The 21,381-nt window shown below is 43.0% G+C and overlaps 1 protein-coding gene across 2 annotated transcripts in view; it reads left to right on the top strand.

Moving 5' to 3' along the window:
* The window catches only part of IPCEF1 (interaction protein for cytohesin exchange factors 1), a 76,763-nt gene that overhangs the window by 9,288 nt on the left and 46,094 nt on the right, over window positions 1-21,381 (top strand). For both annotated transcript variants that reach the window (XM_045009413.1, XM_045009411.1), the window contains exon 2: window positions 16,461-16,512. In XM_045009413.1, coding sequence (XP_044865348.1) covers window positions 16,489-16,512 — 24 coding nt within the window. In that variant the 5' untranslated portion in view covers window positions 16,461-16,488. The remainder of the gene's footprint in view (window positions 1-16,460; window positions 16,513-21,381) is intronic.

The following is a 21,381-nucleotide window of genomic DNA, read 5'->3' as shown; positions in this document are numbered from 1 at the left end:
TGCAGAGGGTGTGTTTTCACACCCTGCTGCAGCGCTGCAAATTTGTAAGTGTAGCCAAGCCCTTAGACTCTCTTGTTACCTTTCCCAGAACCTGAGGAAAAGCTCTGTGTAGCTCAAAAGCTTGTCTCTTCCACCAACAGAAGTTGATCCAATAAAAGATTTTATCTCACTGCTTGTCTCTTTAATGACCCAAAGGAGGCGGTTTCCATGCAGACAATTCCTACTTTCAAACTGAAATTGTCACACTTTTCAAGAAGCTTTGAAGGTGGTAAAGAGGACAGTTAACCTCTGCCACTTCTCCCTGGTTGGTGGTATATAGCATTTGAGTGCTAAGTGAAGATAAAAGGTTTGTATTGAGAAACAGCTGCTTAACTAGAATACTATCTGTGGTTCAGTTACAGGAGACATTCTCTACATGCAGCTCGCAGTGGTTGGAGCTTCACTCGTCGCACATCATGTTTCTCTCTTTCCTGCCTCCTTTACTTGGGGGTCTGAATTCCCAATGATTTAACAATATAAACACACTAGTACTAATTATCCTTTCATTGAACACCATTTTCTCTCTTACCTTCTGCACAAACGGTGTCAGACTATGACTGACTGATTGATTGCTACATTTTATGGGTGTGTATAAAGGAAATTCTTGAACTACACCATGCATCGTATTACAACTTCCATCTTTTGCCTGTCCCTGTGTCACCATTTGTGGATTCTATTGCCAACCTCCAGCTTTTAAAATTAGTCAGGCACCAATAAAATCATGATTGTAAAAAGTAATAAAACTTTGGGTGGTTTTTCATTGGCTTCCAGAACCTTTGGGGTTCACATTTTTTAAGCTTTCTCTCTCCCACTGTGAAGACTTTTCTAAATGGAAGCTGAGATTCTTACATACGTATGCGACCCCAAGAGCTGAGGCTTTCAAAAAATCCACACCCATTGCGACACTCGTGATAAAATTGTGAGTTGGCAACAGTGAATGTAGTGGGGAAAATCCCCTTTCTTCTACATCGTATTAGCTTCGGCAGTAGTAAAGCTATGGTTAATTTTTTTTCAAAAGCGACTAGTGGTTGTGGGTGCGCCATTTGAGATCTTGGAAATGCCTGATTTTCATTGGGTAGGTGCTCAACTTTTCCTGAAAATGTCTCAACCACTAGTCGCTTCTGAAAATCTATGGCAGAATCTGCAAAATACCAGATTGACTCAAAATACAATATAAATACTAAAAGTGCAGAACTCACACTTGTGGGAAAACTTCCAGTGCACCCCTCTCTAGATGACACTATAAGGGTGATCAGGGTCAGTTTTTTCTTCTCTCTTCTGGACCGTTATCATGTCTCATTCCCAGAGTCCTTTTACCCAGACCAGTTCAGTCTAATATCCTCACCCTTCACCTGGCAGTAGAGGCTAATCATATTGCTGGTTTTCCTTGGGCAGGAGTCAGTGAGAAAAGGAAGCCCTAAAAGACAGAGGAAGCAGAAAGGGTCCCATTCTGTGGGGACTGAATGCAATTAATACTGATTATTCTTGTATGTTCATACTCCTCTGCTTACTCCCCCTCTCTGAACCCTCCTCCTACAGGTGCAACTCTGCACCCTTAATGTTCATGTAGCAGTCTGGAGCTATAGAGTGCTACATAAGTGCTAAGTACAATTACAAATCTCTTCCTTTCTTGTCAAATTTTCACTTCTAAAATGATGGTGAAAAAAGTGAAGATCAATCAAATAGGGGATTAAAAGGAAATGAAACGTGTTGCTAAAATCAATAATACAGTAAGTGGGGAGATTGTCCAATAAGTAGCAAAAATATTTTTCAGTGCAAACTGTCTCTACAGTACAATTGCTCTTTGAGTTTAATATCTTAAAATATAATTTTTCCCTTCAGTGGAGCACATCCTGCTCTGATTCATAAACATCTGAAGCATCATGACTTGGTGAATCTGGCTCTGCACCACATTGGTGTTTGGGATTGGATGTTAAGTTCTGGAGCCATTGCCAATTAAACTATTACAACAAAAACTCCGATGCTGGCACTCTGGTTCCCCGTGACCCTGTTGGTGTGGAAGTGCCTGTCACCATTCTAAACACAGGACGTGCACAAAATGGTCCTTATCTGAATGGATTTCATTCTAGAATGGTGGCATTGTCCATCGCCACTACATCCTCTCATGACAGCCTCACATCCTTTTAGCCCTCTAAGAAATTCACTTTCATGAATATAGGATGGAGGCTTTTGATGGAAGAGGACAGTAATGCCCAAGCTATTTCTCCACAGCTTTCCCTCTTCTGACCAGCATCATGGATTTTGTTTTGCTTTGTTTTATAATCTGTGCTCTTTCTCTGACATTTCTCTTTGATTCTCAGTGCCAGATCTTTATACATATTCAATGGATTTACAAGGGTGCCCAGATCAGGGAGAAGATCCACTCACAAACCAGAGAGAGCACAAATTGTAGTGACATTCTGTTTCTTTTACTTTTAAATGTGTGCATCAAAGGGAAAGACTGAGTATTAGTGACTGAACAATCCTACAGCAGCTCTACTATTACCTTGTTACACTGACAGTCGTGACATGTTTAGTATCACTTCTGAAAAGGACTGATTGCTGTTGCCACAATTGCCTGCCAGTCAGTTATATTAGATTCCGATATTAGGTTGTCCTATGTTCAGTTTGGAATGTGGAGTGTTCTAGTGAAATCGGAGGGCATTCTAGGCGGGTGGGTGGGATGGTTAGTTTCTGAAGTATTAATGAGTTCACTGTCATAAATTAAATGACTTTTGGCCACTAGATGGCTCTGTGCATATATACAGTTACAGGGTAAATTCCTTATTAAGACCTTGATGCGGAAAACATATCAATGAACCAGAGCTGGGAGGAGAATCTGTAAATTCCGTTTCAGAGGATTTTAAAATGCATTTTCCTTCCAATTTGGAACAAAACACCCCAATTGAAATTCTACATAAAACAGAAATTAAAAAAATATGTTTATATTAGAAAAATCATAACATGTTTGATAATTTCAAAATGAAATTCTGCCTGGTAGGCTGAAGAGGAGCTGGGAGCCTGGAATGCTAGCTGAGCTGGGAGCCTTGGAGCTTGGGAACCAGGGCTTCCAGGCTCTCAGCTCCTTTTCAGCCTGGTAGGTGCGCTGCCCCACAGCAAGAGACCCTGGGACTCCAGGGGGCCGTGAGTCTGGGAGCTGGGATTTCCAGGTTTTTGGCTCCTCTTCAGGTGGGCTACTGAGGAGCTGGGCAGGTGAGCTGACAATAAATCTGGCAGGTTTGTTCTGGAAACCCGCCTGACAGGCAGGGTTACATTTGAACTTTATGAAAACCAACCCGTCTTTACAAAAAATATGTTTTGTCAATTTTTCTAACCAGCTCTACAATGAACCTTACCCCCTACATTTTCTAAATGTTTGTCAGTGGTTTATTCCCAGGATTCCTTCACTTGACTAATCTGAGTTGTGCAGCTAAAAACTCAGGGACTGTTTTGGAAACAAATATTTTATTTTAGTGGGTGCCCTTAAGAATGTCTACTAGTTCTAGCTGCACTTCCTATTTTCAGTGTTCCAGAACTATACCTTCTATTTCTACAACTGGGAAAAATTTTTTAAGTGCACTCGCTATATTTAGACAGATGAATGTGCCTACTAAGAATAAATGTGGAGCTCTATATTATTGGGATTCCCTCCAAGACCCCTTTCCACTCAGCGTCCCAAGAACTAAGTGATTATCAATGAGAGCAGCAGGAGCTAGAGTACGAGAGGTATTTGTTTACCTTGTGTTGGAGTGACTGCTCTGGGTATGTTTGTCCATTTCTGGTGAATGGAGGCAGAGTTCCTCTCTTTCTCTTTTTGGAAGGTGATACTTGAAATGTCCCCTGCTGACATGCTTGCTGAATGGACAGGGCTCTCTGCAGTTGGCTTCCACAGAGGGGAGTAGATGTTTCTTGTCTGTTCTATGTGCGTGTTGTTTGCAGGGGATTTGTTTCTGGGGGGAAAAAGTTTACTTTTACTTTTCCATAGAGGGAAGAAAAAACACGACAGCATAGGACACCTACATTGCCTTTATCGTCAGTCTTCCCTGGACCTCAACATCTAAGGCAAGGCCTTTTTGCTGTCTCATCCTTTCTTTCATCTTCTGGACTACCAAGGGAATTTTGCATTTTGGAATGGAATCCTTTTGGGAAGGATTCCCTTAGCACTAACACTTTCCCCCAGCACCTCCACCCACCAGCAGTGCACGTTCAGCAGCTGTTCTCACCCATTTCAGCGACCAGTAGCTTAGCTTTGCTGTATGACTGTTTGAGAACACTACAAGAGGTTCAGTAAGTTCAGTCTACACTACGGAATTACTCCGATTTTACAGATTTTGATTTTTGGCAACAGATTGTATAAAGTCAAGTGCATGCAGCCACACTAAGCACATTAATTCAGCAGTGTGCATCCATAGTACCAAAGCTAGTGTCGACTTCTGGAGTGTTTCACTGTGGGTAGCTATCCCATAGCTATCCCATAGTTCCTGCAGTCTTCCCCACCCATTGGAATTCTGGGTTGAGATCCCAGTGCCTGATGGGGCAAAAAACATTGTCGCAGGTGGTTCTGGGTACATGTCGTCAGGCCCCCCGTCTCCCTCCCTCCCTCTGTGAAAGCAATGGCAGACAACTGTTTCACGCCTTTTTTCCTAGGTTACCTGTGCTGACACCATACCATAGAGCCTGCTCAGCTCACAGTCACCGTAAGTCTCCTGGGTGCTGGCAGACATGGGACTGCATTGCTACACAGCAGCAGCTCATTGCCTTTTGGCAGCAGATGGTGTGGTAGGACTGAAAGCCGCCATCATCATCATACAGAGATGGGAGTGACTCAGCCAGGTCATGTCCCATTTTCTACTAAGCACCCAGGAGATGACAATGGCTAGCAGTCATACTGCACTGTCTGCTGCCTGCCTAAGATGTAAAAGATGGATGGAGTGGATCAAAACAAGAAATAGACCAGATTTGTTTTGTATTCATTTGCTCCCCCCTCCCTCTGTGAAATCAACAGCCAGCTAAACCCAGGCTTTTGAGTTCAATCCTTGAGGGGGCCATTCTGTGTGACAGTTATTTGTGTTTCTCCTTGATGCAAAGCCTCCGCCTTTGTGGATTTTAATTCCCTGTAAGCCATGTTGTCAGTCGCCCCTCCCTCCGTCAGAGAAATGGCATCCAATTCTCTGGGATGATCGCTTTACCCCTCCTCCCACCACGTGGCTGGTATCAGAGAAGATCCCTGCTAGCCAAACGTGAACAGCTCAGCGCCAATGCCCCCCCGCCCTGCTTGGCTAACTGCGGGGAGGATTTCTTTTCAGCCACAGGCAAACAGCCCAGTAGGAATGGCCACCTCTGAATGTCCCCTAATTAAATTCCCGTATCTCAACCAGGGTACCATGAATGATATCACTCTCCTGAGGATAACACAGCGAGATAAAGAACAGATGTTGCTTGAATGTCAGCAAACACCGGTACCATATGCTGCCAGGCTTTGCCATGCAATGATACCAGATTACTTGCTACTAACATGGCGTGGTAAAGTGTCCTACCATGGAGGACAGAATAAGGCTGCCCTGCCCAGAAACCTTCTGCAAAGGCTTTTGGAGTACCTCCAGGAGAGCTTCATGGAGATGTCCCTGGAGGATTTCCGCTCTATCCTCAGACACGTTAACAGACTTTTCCAGTAGCTATAATGGCCGCGAATGCATCCCAAGTCCTCAGGGCAAATTAATCATTTAAAAATGCTTGCTTTTAAACCATGTTTTATATTTACAAAGGTACCCTCACCAGAGGGATACCGCCTTGGGAGGGTTGGGAGGCTATTTCAGTCAGGCTGAGAAAAAGATCCTGGATGTTGGGGAGAACGGTGTGCTGTGTGCTCTCTGCAAGCTCCTCCTCCTCCTCATCTTCCCTGTCCACAAAATCCTCAGGCATGGCTGAGAGTACCCCTTCCTCGGAATCCACGGTCAGGGTGGGATAGTGGTGGCAGCCCCCCTTAGAATTGCATGCAGCTCAGCGTAGAAGCGGCATGTCTGTGGCTCTGCCCCAAAGCATCTGTTTGCTTCTTTGGCTTTTTGGTACGCTTGTCTGAGCTCCTTAAATTTCACGCGGCACTGTAGTGAGTTCCTATTGTGGCCTCTCTCCATCATGCCCTTGGAGAGTTTTTCAAATGTTTTGGCATTTCTTCTTTTGGAACGTAGTTCTGCTAGCACGGAATCCTCTCCCCAAACAGCGATCAGATCCAGTACCTCCTGTACAGTCCATGCTGGAGCTCTTTTTCGATTCTCAGACAGCATGGTTACCTGTGCTGATGAGCTCTGCATGGTCACCTGTGCTGATCAGCTCTCCACTCTGGGTAAACAGGAAATTAAATTCAAAAGTTCGCTGGGCTTTTCCTGTCTTCCTGGCGAGTCATCCGAGTTCAGATTGCTGTCCAGAGCAGTCACAATGGTGCACTGTGGGATAGCTCCCAGAGGCCAATACCGTCAAATTGCGCCCACACTAACCTTGATTTGAACCAGCAATGTCGATTTTAGGGCTAATCCCCTTGTCAGAGAGGAGTACAGAAATCGATTTTAAGAGCCCTTTATGTCGAATTAAACGGCTTCGTTGTGTGGATGGGTGCAGGGTTAATTTGATTTAATGCTGCTAAATTCGACCAAAACGCGTAGTGTAGACCAGGCCTAAGAGGGCTTTAGCACCTTCGAGATCATAGTCCTGTTTCCCAGCAGGCCTCTGCTTTTCTGGCAACCCATTTAGGATTATCTTGAGGATAGCAGCAGAGTAAACTTCAGAGCCAGGCTGCCAATCAGCTCACCCACTTGAACTTGCAGCATGTTACAAGCCTGCAAGTGTGAGGGCTGCTCACATGGCTGATATGCCGGGAATCCAGGGATCTCCAGACCTAATAGCATGAGCTGCTAGCAGGGGCGGCTCTAGGAATTTCGCTGCCCAAAGCACGGCGGCACACCGCGGGGGGCGCTCTGGCGGTCGCCGGTCCCGCGGCTCCAGTGGACCTCCTGCAGACGTGCCTGCAGAGGGTCCACTGGTCCTGCGGCTCCGGTGGACCTCCTGCAGGCATGCCTGCGGATGCTCCACCGGAGCCGCGGGACCAGCGGACCCTCCGCAGGCATGCCTGCGGGAGGTCCACTGGAGCCACCTGCCGCCCTCCCGGCGACAGGCAGAGCGCCCCCCGCGGCATGCCGCCCCAAGCACGCGCTTGGCGCGCTGAGGTCTGGAGCCCGGCCCTGGCTGCTAGAGCTGGAGCCAAAGTGCTATAGTTAGGAGCTGTAACAGCTCACACCTTCTATGGATCAGCACAAAAGGGATCCTACACCGCACACTCACCAGTTGATTACACCAGCAAGTGCAGATAAAGGGTAGAAATATACCCCTATATACTATAGCCAGTCACCATAACAATTTGTTTTGTCCTGAGTGCTTCAGGAGTGGCCTTACCACCAGCATCCTTATTCCTTTGAATCTACTTTTTCCTCCTCCCCGTCTTTTCTGGGAGCCAGCTACTCGTGGAACTGCTTCCTTCAGACTTCCTCAGAAGTGCGTGCACATGCAGCCTGTCTGCACATCTCCTTGCTGGATTGACAGCTCAGTAACTGGCTGCAATCCAGTCAGGATTATATCTATGGATCCTTTTCCATTTATGGTAGGATCAGTGAACCTTGCCCCAGTTTTTCTTGGGCCTTTCTCAAGAGGAGTCAGAAATCTTCTTTTTGGGAGACATCCATGAGAGGGGATTGAATCCCCTTCAACCTATTTGAAAACAAGGATGCTGGAGGTATGAAATCCTCTAACCAAGCTGTGTATAAATCTGTTAAATGCATTTCTTGCTTCCTTGATTTTTATACCTGTCATAACCGTTCAAAGGGCCATTTATCCAGAGGGGGTGACATCAACCCCTAAATATATCATTCTAGTTCAGGGTGCAGGTACTCTTTGGAAAAACATTAATTGTCAATGATGCTTTAGTGCAGAGTTCTTGTCCTTTAAAAAACAAACTGGGAATCTGTAGTTTTGCAGCTGCTGTAGCGCATTTACATTTTGAAATGTTATTTAATTGCAGTCAACATAGGGTACAGTACATGGGGAATTCAAAAAGTGTTCACCATTTGGGTCTGAAGCTGGCTTGGTGGAACAACTGATCAGTCTAGTTGCTGACCTTCCTGAGATGATCCTCCATTTCCTTGAGATACAAGTGAGATAGTAATTTGCGAATAGGGAAGTCCACACTAACCGAGAATGTATCCAGTTGCCAAAAGGATGACACAAAAGGTGTTGCTTCCTGGGTCCAGATGAGTCATCTGTTTTCAGATACATGGGGTTAAAGCTCATGTGGCTTTACCCTGTGTGGCTGTAAGGACCTTCCCCAGAGAATAAGAGATGACTCAAGGACTGTTATGTAAGACTATGACCTTGATGCAAGTCAACTGCAGACATGCCTCAAGCATCATTATGGTTTGTTGTGATGAAATTGTTAATGATGATTAAGTGAAATCTATGGCAAAGTCTTTTTTTATTTTATTTATTTATTTTTTTAATAAAGCTGTGGCTAGTTTAACGTCGTCTGTCAATTCATTATCTACTGGAACATAGTCTTTCAGGCAACAAAAATACCAGCAGGGCTAAAGTTAGTGAGAAATCTAAGAATAGAAAACAAAAGTGAGAGAACGCCAAATCATTTGCCTACTTCCAGGTTGTTTCATAGCGCTGATTCTAGCCTGAGTGAAAAATGGAATTCCGTAGGCCAGTCTGTTTTATACCGTACACTTTTCTGAGCGGGAACGGAGCCATGCTGATTTTGGATGCTACCACAATACAAACAGAATCATGTTATATATCTAAAGTGTTTGTTCACAAACTGCAAGGCATATTCCCTCTTTCTGGATGTCATCTGAGGGATGTGCCAAAAGCCAGACTTGTGCCAAAAGAACTAGAAATCAGCACATGCACTGTATTTTACAAGCTGGGAGATACAAACTCAGACACTGTACCTTTTAAATTCTGCAAGAAAAATGTGATTAGCAGATTAGGGCTCCCCTTTGACAAGAGGATTGTGGGTACCTGTTTATTTCCTTTCCGTGGTTTTTTGATCTTTGACAGTGATATCTCTATTTTTCTGAATGGAGGCAGTAGCCAGGTGGAAATGATTGCAAGATATTTCTTATAAGTCACTTGCTGTGTTTCCATGCTAATTGCATCATCTATTACTCACATGCCACTTGGTTAATGTAGATCTTGTAAGAACAGGAGTAAAGAGTACTAATAATTTGTGCTGGTCTAAACTCTGCTTGCTTCCCCCTGACTCCCCAATGTGCAGAAATTTCAATAGTTTTTCAATATCAATGATTTCTGAAAAAGAAAACATTCATCTTTGAAGAAATCCCACTATGACAAATTGGTTGTGTGCAGCTACTCTTGGTCTGCTCCTGCATATCGGCATTTTAGACTAGGGTTGCCAACTTTGGCTAGATGAATTCCTGGAGGTTTCATCACATGACATTACTTTTAATTAAGATTAATCTTTAATTCCTGGAGACTCCAGCTCAATCCTGGAGGGTTGGCAATCCTGTTTTAGACTGTTATGTTTTGTTCAGACTGTTGCTGACTTGACTGGTTCATGGTTATTACATGTTTTGATTGACAACTTACCAGCATGTTTTGCTGCTGCTTCTTTTTTTCTGGGTTTTCTGGGGTACATTTGAGTGTCATGACATGGTAACAAGTGCTCCTATTGTGCCACCCAGGCTGCTTGCACGTCATTTCTGCTGTTGACTGGTCAGGGCCGGTGCAAGGATGTTTCGTGCTCTAGGTGAAACTTCCACCTTGTGCCCCCCGGCCCCCGGCCTGGGGATCCAGGGCTGTCCCTAGCTATTTTGGTGCCCTACACAGCCCCCCTGTGTGGGCTGGCCCCAGGCCTCCACGGGGGGACTGTGTGGGGCCCTGCCCCAGGCCTCCATGGGAGGGGGTTGACCCAAGACCTCCATGGGGGACAGGGGGGAGGGAGACAGGCCACAGAAGCTAGGGACACCATTCTTTACCCATCCTGGCCAATAGCCATTTATGGACTTCACCACCATGAATTTATCCAGTTCCCTTTTAAACACTGTTCTAGTCCTAGCCTTCACAACCTCCTCAGGTATGGAGTTCCACAAGTTGACTGTGCCCTGTGTGAAGAAGAACTTCCTTTTATTTGTTTTAAACCTGCTGCCTATTAATTTCATTTGGTGACCCCTAGTTCTTGTATTATGGGAATAAGTAAATAACTTTTCCTTATCCACTTTCCTTATCCACTCATGATTTTATATACCTCTATCATATCCACCCTCAGTCTCCTCTTTTCCAAGCTGAAAAGTCCTAGCCTCTTTAATCTTTCCTTATATGGGACCATCTCCAAACCCCTAATCATTTTAATTGCCCTTTTCTGAACCTTTTCTAGTGCTAGAATATCTTTTTTGAGGTGAGAAGACCACATCTGTACACAGTATTCGAGATGTGGGCGTACCATGGATTTATATAAGGGCAATAATATACTCTCAGTTTTATTCTCTATCCCCTTTTTAATGATTCCTAACATCCTGTTTGCTTTTTTGACCGCCTCTGCACACTGCATGGACATCTTCAGAGAACTATCCACGATGACTCCAAGATCTTTTTCCTGACTCGTTGTAGCTAAATTAGCCCCCATCATATTGTATGTATAGTTGGGGTTATTTTTTCCAATGTGCATTACTTTACATTTATCCACATTAAATTTCATTTGCCATTTTGTTGTCCAATCACTTAGTTTTGTGAGATCTTTTTGAAGTTCTTCACAATCTGCTTTGGTCTTAACTGTCTTGAGTAGTCTAGTATCATCTGCAAACTTTGCCACCTCACTGTTTACCCCTTTCTCCAGATCATTTATGAATAAATTGAATAGGATTGGTCCTAGGACTGACCCTTGGGGAACACCACTAGTTACCTCTCTCCATTCTGAGAATTTACCATTAATTCCTACCCTTTGTTCCCTGTCTTTTAACCAGTTCTCAATCCATGAAAGGACCTTCCCTTTTATCCCATGACAGCTTAATTTACATAGGAGCCTTTGGTGAGGGACCTCATCAAAGGCTTTCTGGAAATCTAAGTACACTATGTCCACTGGATCCCCCTTGTCCACATGTTTGTTGACCCCTTCAAAGAACTCTAATAGATTAGTAAGACACGATTTCCCTTTACAGAAACCATGTTGATTATTGCTCAACAGTTTATATTTTCCTATGTGTCTGACAATTTTATTCTTAACTATTGTTTCGACTAATTTGCCCGGTACTGACGTTAGACTTACCGGTCTGTAATTGCCAGGATCACTTCTAGAGCCCTTTTAAAATATTGGCGTTACATTAGCTAACTTCCAGTCATTGGGTACCAAAGCCGATTTAAAGGACAGGTTACAAACCATAGTTAATAGTTCCGCAACTTCACATATGAGTTCTTTCAGAACTCTTGGGTGAATGCCATCTGGTCCGGGTGACTTGTTAATGCTGAGTTTATCAATTAATTCCAAAACCTCCTCTAGTGACACTTCAGTCTGTGACAGTTCCTCAGATTTGTCACCTACAAAAGCCAGCTCAGGTTTGGGAATCTCCCTAACATCCTCAGCCGTGAAGACTGAAGCAACGAATCCATTTAGTTTCTCCGCAATGACTTTATCGTCTTTAAGCGCTCCTTTTGTATTTTGATCGTCAAGGGGCCCCACTGGTTGTTTAGCAGGCTTCCTGCTTCTGATGTACTTAAAAAACATTTTGTTATTACCTTTGGAGTTGTTGGCTAGCCGTTCTTCAAACCCCTTTTTGGCTTTTCTTATTAGACTCTTGCACTTAATTTGGCAGTGTTTATGCTCCTTTCTATTTGCCTCACTAGGATTTGACTTCCACTTTTTAAAGGAAGTCTTTTTATCTCTCACTGCTTCTTTTACATGATTGTTAAGCCATGGTGGCTCTTTTTTAGTTCTTTTACTGTGTTTCTTAATTTGGGGTATATATTGAAGTTGGGCCTCTATTATGGTGTCTTTAAAAAGCGCCCATGCAGCTTGCAGGGATTTCACTTTAGTCACAGTACCTTTTAACTTTTGTTTAACTAACCCCCTCATTTTTGTATAGTTCCCCCTTTTGAAATTAAATAGCACAGTGTTGGGCTGTTGAGATGTGGTGGGAAGAACAGGGATGTTAAATGTTATTATATTATGGTCACTATTTGCAAGCGGTCCTGCTATAGTTACCTCTTGGACCAGCTCCTGCGCTCCACTCAGGATTAAATCTAGAGTTGCCTCTCCCCTTGTGGGTTCCTGTACCAGCTGCTCCATGAAGCAGTCATTTAAAGTATCGAGAAATTTTATCTCTGCATTTCATCCTGAAGTGAAATGTTCCCAGTCAATATGGGGATAATTGAAATCCCCCACTATTATTGGGTTCTTAATTTTGATAGCCTCTCTGGGAGCCAGGGAAGTGGAGCAGGCTGGGGCCAGGTCACTCCACTTACCATGCGGTGAGTGCAGGGTCGGTCAGGCCTGGCTGCAGTTTTCAGGGGAGTGGGGGCGGGGTGGAGTAGGGGCAGGAAGAGGCGGGGATGGGGCGGAGCAGGGGCAGGGGCCATGGGGAAGAGCCGGGGAGCCGCCCCTGTGGCAAGTCCCAGCCCTGCGGCTCCCCCGCCACCCCGGCAGCTCCCCGCCCCAGCTCACCTCCACTCCGCCTTCTCCCCTGAGCATGCCGGTGCCACTCCACTTCTCCCGCCTCCCAGGCTTGCCGTGCCAATCAGCTGTTTGGCGTGGCAACCCTGGCGGGGAGGAGAATTAGAGTGCATGCCCCCCGTTACTTCCTGCAGGCAGCCCTCCCCACGACCCCCGGCGCCCCAGCTCACCTCCACTCCACCACCTCCCCTGAGTGTGCTTTTTGGCACCCCCAACCACTTGGCGCCATAGGCGGCTGCCTAGTTCACCTAGTGGTTGCACCGGTCCTGTGACTAGTGCTACTTTATTTGAAGATTGGCGGCTGAGAGATTAGTATGGGGAAAGAACAGTAAAGTGTTGATGGCGGGATATATGTGCAGATCATGCAACTCTCTTTTGCTGCTAGGTTACCCTTGCTGCAGGACTGCTTAGGCCATGATAACATTGATATTTAGGATGGACTGCCAGAGTCCAAGTCCTCCTTTAGTGTAGGTGGGCAGTGCCTCAATGAGCATTTTTGCACTGGAGATTCTATTCTGTTTGAAGAAGAAATTTTTTGAAAACCAATGAAACCATACATGAGTTTGCATATTGTTTGCAGTGGTTGGCCCAGGACTGTGAATTTAGGGATATTATGATAGTTGTGGTTAGGGACATTTTTGTGACCAGTGTAGCTGATAACTGCCTGGGCGAATGGTTACTGGTGGAAGATTCTAGAATGGTGACTCTTGATGCTGTAGTTGCTAAGAATGAGGCACTTGACGTGGTCCAGGCTGAAAGAGGTTCTATGTGTCAGGCTGCTACTCCCTTTGTGTCTACTCTTAAACCATCAGCTCCTCCTCCTACTTCAGTTGCCCGGAGTCATACAATGCTACCTAAACCAGCTCCATGACCACATCAGGAAAAAGGGCCCGCTCCTCACTGTTACTGTTGTGGTTACATAGCCAATTTCGCTGTGAGCTCAGCTAGAACTCCTAAGTGTTGGGCTTGTGGGAAGGAAATACACTTTAAGTTAGTGTGCTGTGGTACACAATAACAAGGGTAGGCCTGAAATGCATACTGTGAATATGAAGCTGCATGAGAGTACCTTTACCAGGGACCCTGATGTCACCTTTTAATCCGATCTTCTCAAGTGGCAAGGCGCTGTGGTTGGTATCCTGTATTGTAGAAATTAATGGTACAGTGATGAAGTGCATGGTGGATACTGGTACTGAAGTTTAACATACTCCCCTTTGGGTTAGTTCATAATCTGGACATTTCTCTGACTACAGTGGATATAAAAGCTTGGAATTGGTATGCTTTGCAGACACTGGGTGAAGATGTATGCTCTGTGCTCTACAAACGCATAGCTTTGACTTCGAAGTTTTGCATTGTTAAAGGCCCTGTTGTGCAGATAGTCCCATTATTGTCATATGATCTGTGAATTTGCACAGGACACCTCAGGTGCATTTGTGTCGGCTAGATTAGAAGGGCATACCCAATGTATTGTTCAGATACCTCACCATGATTTATTTAACAGTGACGGTATTCTGTCCATGGGATGTGTGTATTTTCTGCAGTTGGATTGGAATGCCAAGCCCTTTGCACCGCCTGCATGTTGTGTACCCGTGCACTTGTGGACAAAATACAAGCAGAACTGCAGTGCATGAAAGATAATGGTATTATTTGGGATGTGGAAAGGAGCTCACCCACAGTGATTGTATACAAGAAGAATGGTGACATTTGACTGTGCACAGATTTTAGTGCACGTAATAAATAGGTGGAACATGAGCAGCTTTAATGGCCAGACTTCAAAGAGGTGACATGCCAGGTAAGTGGTTCCTGGGTTTTCTCTTTGTTGGATTACTGATAGGTTATTGGCAAATACCTATGGCTGAAAGTTCGCAGCTGTTATTGACTTTCAACATGTCATTTGGGAGGTACTGCTATCAACGTCTGCTTTTGGGGTTTAGTCTCAGCTCCTGAGGTATTTTGGAGAGTGGTCTCTTAGCTCCTTGATAATATCCGGGGGCATGTTGCTATTTGGATGACATTCTTGTCATTGCTAAGACCCTTCCTGAGCATAATGGTATTCTGGACCAGGTGCTAACCCAATTCCAACAAGCTGTCATAAAGTTGAATGCAGCTAAGTTAAGTTATGCAAAAGATGCTGTAGACTTTCTAGGGCATTCTGTCAGCCAATGGTTTGAAACTGGCATGTGAAGGGGTACAAGCTGTTGCTTTACTAGTGGTACCCACTGATCATAAGGGTTTACATTTGTTTCTTGGCCAACTCAATACATAGGTGGTCGTGCTTTGCCCCATTTTATTATCCTTGCAAAGCTGCTGTGAGATTTAACTCAGGGCCTGGGCCAGGTTGGTTTGGACTAAAGAGACAAATCAGGCTTTCTGAAACCCTGCATCAAGTCCTTTGTCAGATCCAGTCCTGTGCTGTCACATCACAGTAATCATCATTGTCAATTGTTCGTTCAGTTATTCCCTTGTTTTCTGGTTCAACATTTGATGCTTCTGCTTTAATTTGCTTGTATAACCAAGATGTTTCCTCTCTTCCTGTTTATACTTGGATATGACTTCTAAACCTTGACATTCTTTTCTATAGCATCTCTCCTTATTAATATATTTCTTCAGATTTAGCTACTTTCATCTTTTTAGTTTGGTTTGAAACTGTTGGGGGCCAGACTCTGTATATATGTATTTTTCTGTTTACTGTTTTTATTTTCAAAATAAAACAAATATTACATATTAAGAATGGCATATCTTTTAAATTCACAGTTTTAGACAGCACAGGAAAAAAGTACTAATTATAGAGTTCCCTGAAGAGTGACTATATTTCTTTACATTCTGGCTGCTGCTCATTTACACAAAATACTGTATTCTCTAAACTCTCCAGTTTACTGAAAGACTCTTTGCAGTCCATTATTTTTGAGGGATTGGTTTTCTAGTTAGTTAGCTAGTCCTAGTAAAGTTATTGTGGCTTTCTTCTGTCTGGTAAGTTGCTTTGATATTTTCCCTGACACAAATATTCCAGGGCCCAAAAGAATATTGCTCTCCAAAATCATACTGAGTCTGCAGTTGATATTATCTAGACTGGTGGCCTAAAACCTGGAGAGAGATTCTCTCTTTGGAAGAGATCCCCTGCTGGACTACATCTCCTATAACACACTGTGGCCAAGGACTTAATATTGCACTGCTTCTCCCCATCAAAAGTGGACACCAGGATGGCTTATGGGAGATATAGTCCAGCTGGGGATCCTAGCCCATAGAGGAAAATGGGGACATGAGGATCAAACTAAATTCATTTGACACGCTACCCCATTTTTGGCCAAAGCCTTTAGTCTGAAAACTCTACATTTCTGATGAAAAGTTTAGCATTTTTTTAATCAATTCTTCATTTTAATCAAAAATTTCTACAGGGAAAATTAGTTTTAGACCAGCTTACCCATTGCCTAAAACAAATTTTAACCTTGAGCTTTTTATATTGCGCATCTTGAAAAGAGACTCGATGAAGCTAGACCTCAGGTCCAGATCATTATTTTACTTCTCTGCTAGTAAAGTTACATCATATACAGCACCCTTACGTTTGAAGAACATAACTTTTGTAAACTTAGGGCAATTTAGAACATTTTTGAAAACTATTTTCCCCTTTCACTGAGATTTATGTTGTAAAAGTGTGGCTTAGATCTTAAATAAACATCTTTTTTCTTTGTTGCAGTTTTTCCCCTTGGGTTTTAGAATCCTACATGGCTGCTGATGGGAATGCTCTTGTAAGTATATCTCCAATTTTAGCTAGAGCCATTAGTCACAGGATGGGCTGAGGGAAGTGCCCTACTTGTGTGTGTACTTTTGCTCTCCAAAAAGCTGAGGTCACGTTCACTCTTTAAATAAGTCCTTGATTATTGATTGGGCTAGCCAATGAGATTGTTACAACCTGGTCCAGTCCTGCTTTCTGGAGGAGCACCAGTCTGTTTTGATTGGATCCAACAGCTGAGTCCCATGTGCTTTTAAGCCCATTGGGTCTTGGTAGTGACTCTGGTCACTATTCCTGATTCTGGGTCTCTCTGGCACAGATCCCATGTCTGACCCTTCTTGGGCAGTGGTATCCCACCATCTGGTAACCTAGACCCCAGAACCAGTGCATCAGCCCTCCCAAACCTCCAGTTGCTTAGACACATTCTCTCCAGAGATCACCTGGTGTGGGGGCTCTGGTTTTCTACTTACACCCTTCAGGTATAACATGGCAGTAAAGCACGGAACACAGGCTTAGCAAATGAATATGTTATATATTCATTCTCATACTCTCACTCATTGCTATATGTGGGTTTGGGAAGGAATTTCCCCCAGATCATAGTGACCTGGGGGATTATTTGCTTTCCTCTGCAGCGTCTGTGTGCAGGTCACTTGCCAGGATGATCTGGGTATTTCTCACTTAATCATTTCTCTACCATTGTGGGTCCCTCAGGCACTGGTGCACCTTGGGCTCTCCTATTCTCTACTTGCAGCACAATAGTCTAGTCTCCTGTGGGCTGTAATACTTTGACCTCATTTCAGTTGTTGGGTTAGTGTGCGGTTGCTGGGTGGTGTTGATGGCCTGTGCTATACAGGAGGTCAGACTAGATGATCTGGTGGTGCCTTCTGGCCTCAATCTCTAACACTCTACCATTAAAACACAAGAGATTTACAGGCTGCCTTAAGGCCTAGTCTACACTTAAAATTTAGGTCGGTGCTCAGGGGTATGAAAAATCCACATCTGTTAGCATTGCAGCTATTCCAAGAGAACCCCCAGTGTAGACTCATCTATATTGATGGAAGAGTGCTTCTGTTGATGTAGCTAACATTGTTCAGGGAAGTGGTGTTCCTACAGCAACAGAAAAACCCCTTCCATTGGCGCTAGGCTGAGTCTACACTATGGAGCTATGCTACACTATGGAGCATACTCATAATCTGTCCACCAGATGTGAAGTTTCTGCTACCAAATGAATGCTTGAAGCCACACCAAAGGCTACCTTCTAGATGGAGGTTGAAAATACAACGTGATGTTCACAAAACCAAAATGGAATTTGTCAGTTGACACAGACATATCCCTCAAAACATCACATCTCTATAAGTTCCTGCCTATTGATTGGGTCAGCCAGTGAGAAAAGTGAATGTGACCTAGTTTGAGCATTGCGGTTTCATCAAGCTACATCTAGTGCATATATGTATTTGCAATCTGCGGGAGGAGCTCTGGATAGTAAACCATAGGTTTGCAGTCTACATTTAGGTGCAGAGGTTCCAGTAGGCCACAGTCCCATCACTGTCCACCACATTCCTGATGTGTAAAACTATAATGAAAAAAATTCCACTATTGTCAACTGCAAGCAAAAATCAGAAGTCAGGCTGCACAAAATCATGAGTGGCTTAAAAATAATGAGATTTTTAAAAATTAGATTTGGTTTATTTGCCTTTCTATTTTGGGGCCATTAGGGGATTCATGTTTTCATCTTTCCTCTTGGAAGGATAATGAAAACTGAGATTCTCACATAAATTGGGTGACTCCAGGAGCTGGGGCTTTAAGAAGCATACCAAATATCATGGCACTCATGATGAAATCACAACAATCTGGCACACCAGAGTCTTGTATTGTTCCAGACAGTGCACTATTTGTAATCCATACAGTCTCTTTTGACATGGCTGCTATACCACTGGTTTGGACCATTAGTTTTATTGATTATGGTTGGGTCTGTTTTTATACTGATTTTTAGCTGCTTCTCATTGTCTTGAAAAACTCCTTGTTAAAGGGATTTGTCTCTTGGTCTGAAGTTAAACTTGCAAACCAGAAAAACCCAAATGGCTCTTTATTGATGATTCCTTGTGCTACCCACCTGAGTATCCTGAATTGAAAGATTCCCTACACATAATGGCCATATCTGGATATCTTGAAGATGGGAAACTTCAATCTGATTTTTGGAGAACCATTTGTTAGTACAACCCAACATCCTGTGTGTTTTGTGACAAGCTGGACCTAAATATTGCAAGTCTCTGGATTCTTTGTCACACTGCAGACTACAAGTTTAGTGGTAGATTAATTTAAATTAAAAAAAATGGAGGTTTCAATAATATTATGTATTTGAATAATAATATATTCAAAAATATGAAGATGAGTTTAGTGAGTACAGCTGCTTTTTCCCCATATTAAATTTATTAGCTTTGGGACCAGGATAGGTATCGGAGCTGAAATTCTGGAGTACAATTCTGTGAGAGTGGGGAGATTCCATGACAAATTCCACTGCTGCAGAGTACCCGGACTACAGGGCCCCTTGACTGTGCTCATGACCTGTTAGGAATAAATGGAATATTTCTTACAGGAGAAAAAAGAGCTCCTGTTCTTATTTTTATATGATTTTATTAACAAGTAATAAAGAATAAAGTGAAAACAGAGCACACTAATCACAGGCTTTGTTTTTCATCTAACAGAAAAGTTCATGGCTTTCTGCTACTAGAACTATGGAAATTGGTACCAGAAGTGTATATTAATTCATGGTGACTGCAATCCGTGCCCAGATCTGGGGATTGCTGCCACCATTATATTTACCAGTGATTTGTTCCGTTCAATTATAAATGATTCATGCAATGGGGATTCTGTCGCTTCCCTTCAGACCTGTCTATGGTCTAAGCTATTTTGCTTTAGCTCAGTGATAAAGGTTGTGCATTAGCCGGAGAGCTACTTCTTCATCAAATAGTTACAGAGAGCCACATCCTGTCACTGTGTTGCAATCTTACCATCATGACATTTCATTAATCTGGATTTAGACGATGCATCATCTTTACAGCATCATAGCGTCAATCCTACTACCTGGCTTCTGCATAAGAGGTGTTATTTCGTCTTTCTCTTTCTTCATCCCATCCTAATTGCTAGGTAGGAGGTATTGGGTCCAAGGAGGTAGTCCTGGCAGCTCTTACTATCTTCCTATGGGCTCAGGCCTGAGTCAGGTACAACTTCCTTTAGAAAGAAGACTTCAGGGTCAGCCCATATGGGAGTGGGGGAACATTAGTGGCTCCCATTTAACTGGTCTAGTTGCTCATTGTTTTCCTTGATCTATTGCCATGGAGCATTGTCCTGAGAAAAACACCCAACAGACTACAGTATAAATAAAAATAATACGGAATATGTGATGATTAACATGAGTCTGGTTTCATTCACTCTTGGCAAAGCCATCCACAAGTGAGGTAGGTAGGTCATCCCAAATAAGCATCAATAAAAACTTTCTGGTACACAGTTATGTATGTGTTACCTATGTTACAGAGAAAAATATTGAGAAAATGTTTAAGGTTTTAAAAAAACATGATTTTGATATTTTTTGGTGTGTCCCTGCCACTCTAAAGCCAAGCGTCTTAGTTATCATGAGTTCAACTGTGGAGCCATGAAAACCTCCCCAAAGGTCATAAAATAGCTTTTCTGTCCCTAAAGATAATATAACTTAAAAAATGAATATCTTGGCAAGTTAAGTGGTCAAAGATACATTATAGTCCTTTGTTACATAGTTCTGCAATTCATCAGATGAATATCACCTCTGCATAGCTGGGTTGTGTGCATAAACAAATATCAAAATACTAAGCTTGTAGGAATCATTTTTCACTAAGAAGTATGAATGTTTTAAAAGAATAACTATTATTGTCTCCATTTTATAGATGGGAAAACGGAGACAAAAAGCAGTGAGTTGCCTTGTCTGAGGTAACAACAGGTCAGGGGAGAGCTAAGAACAGAACCCAGGACTTTTGATTCCTAATTCCCTATTCTCCAGACTCCTCTTCATATAGTTTAGGTTACGTCTACACTGCACAAAATGGCGTGTTCTTAACTTGGTTTAGCTAACCCATGTGAACTAACTCAGGCTAAAATAGCAGTGAAAACACACAACTCAGCTTTTAATTTGAGTTGGCAGCTCAAGTTCAACCTCAGGCTCCCCTGTAAGTTTTAACTCAAGCTGATAACCCTTAGTTTCATTTCTCTATTGTTCAGTAAGGCAAATGTATTTTCTATATTATAATGTTGGATAAAATATACTATATGTAAAATATGCAATTGAATGCATATAATTAAAATACATAAATATATGGGATAACATAATCAACTAAGCATATTTATACATCAAAATTAGGAAAATCAGCCAAATGTGGACAATATTTTTTTAATATTGAGACACTATCCTCCTATCTGTAACATATTTTGTCAACATCTTACTCATGTAGGGGGTATATGTTTACTAGAAAGAAAAGAAGGGGGAAAAACAGTGATATTTTTGTTTTTATTATTTGTTTACAGTAATGCCCACAATGTGCTGAGAGCTCAGTGATAACAAAATACCTGACGTATTTTTCACCCTTACATGTCAGTAATTATCCCTAATAAAGGCAATGAGGCTTAAAATGTTGCAGGCTTAACTTTTCTTTTTCTACTTCAGAGAACATTATACGATTCAGCTAAAAAGCAGTCAGAGAGAGGCTGCCTGTGGGTGTGAAACAGGAAGCACTAGTGGATAGATTCATATATATAATAGTGCTACATTTGTTCTTGTTCAACTGCACATACATCAGTTTTAATTAACACATTTTATGCTTCAGCTAGTAGCTTCCCTTTAGCTGCAAGTGGGTTT

Source organism: Mauremys mutica, chromosome 3, assembly GCF_020497125.1.
Source record: "Mauremys mutica isolate MM-2020 ecotype Southern chromosome 3, ASM2049712v1, whole genome shotgun sequence".
NCBI classification, from domain to species: Eukaryota; Metazoa; Chordata; order Testudines; family Geoemydidae; genus Mauremys; species Mauremys mutica.
Note: the sequence above shows the minus strand (reverse complement) of the source record. Positions and strands in the feature narration are given on the sequence as shown.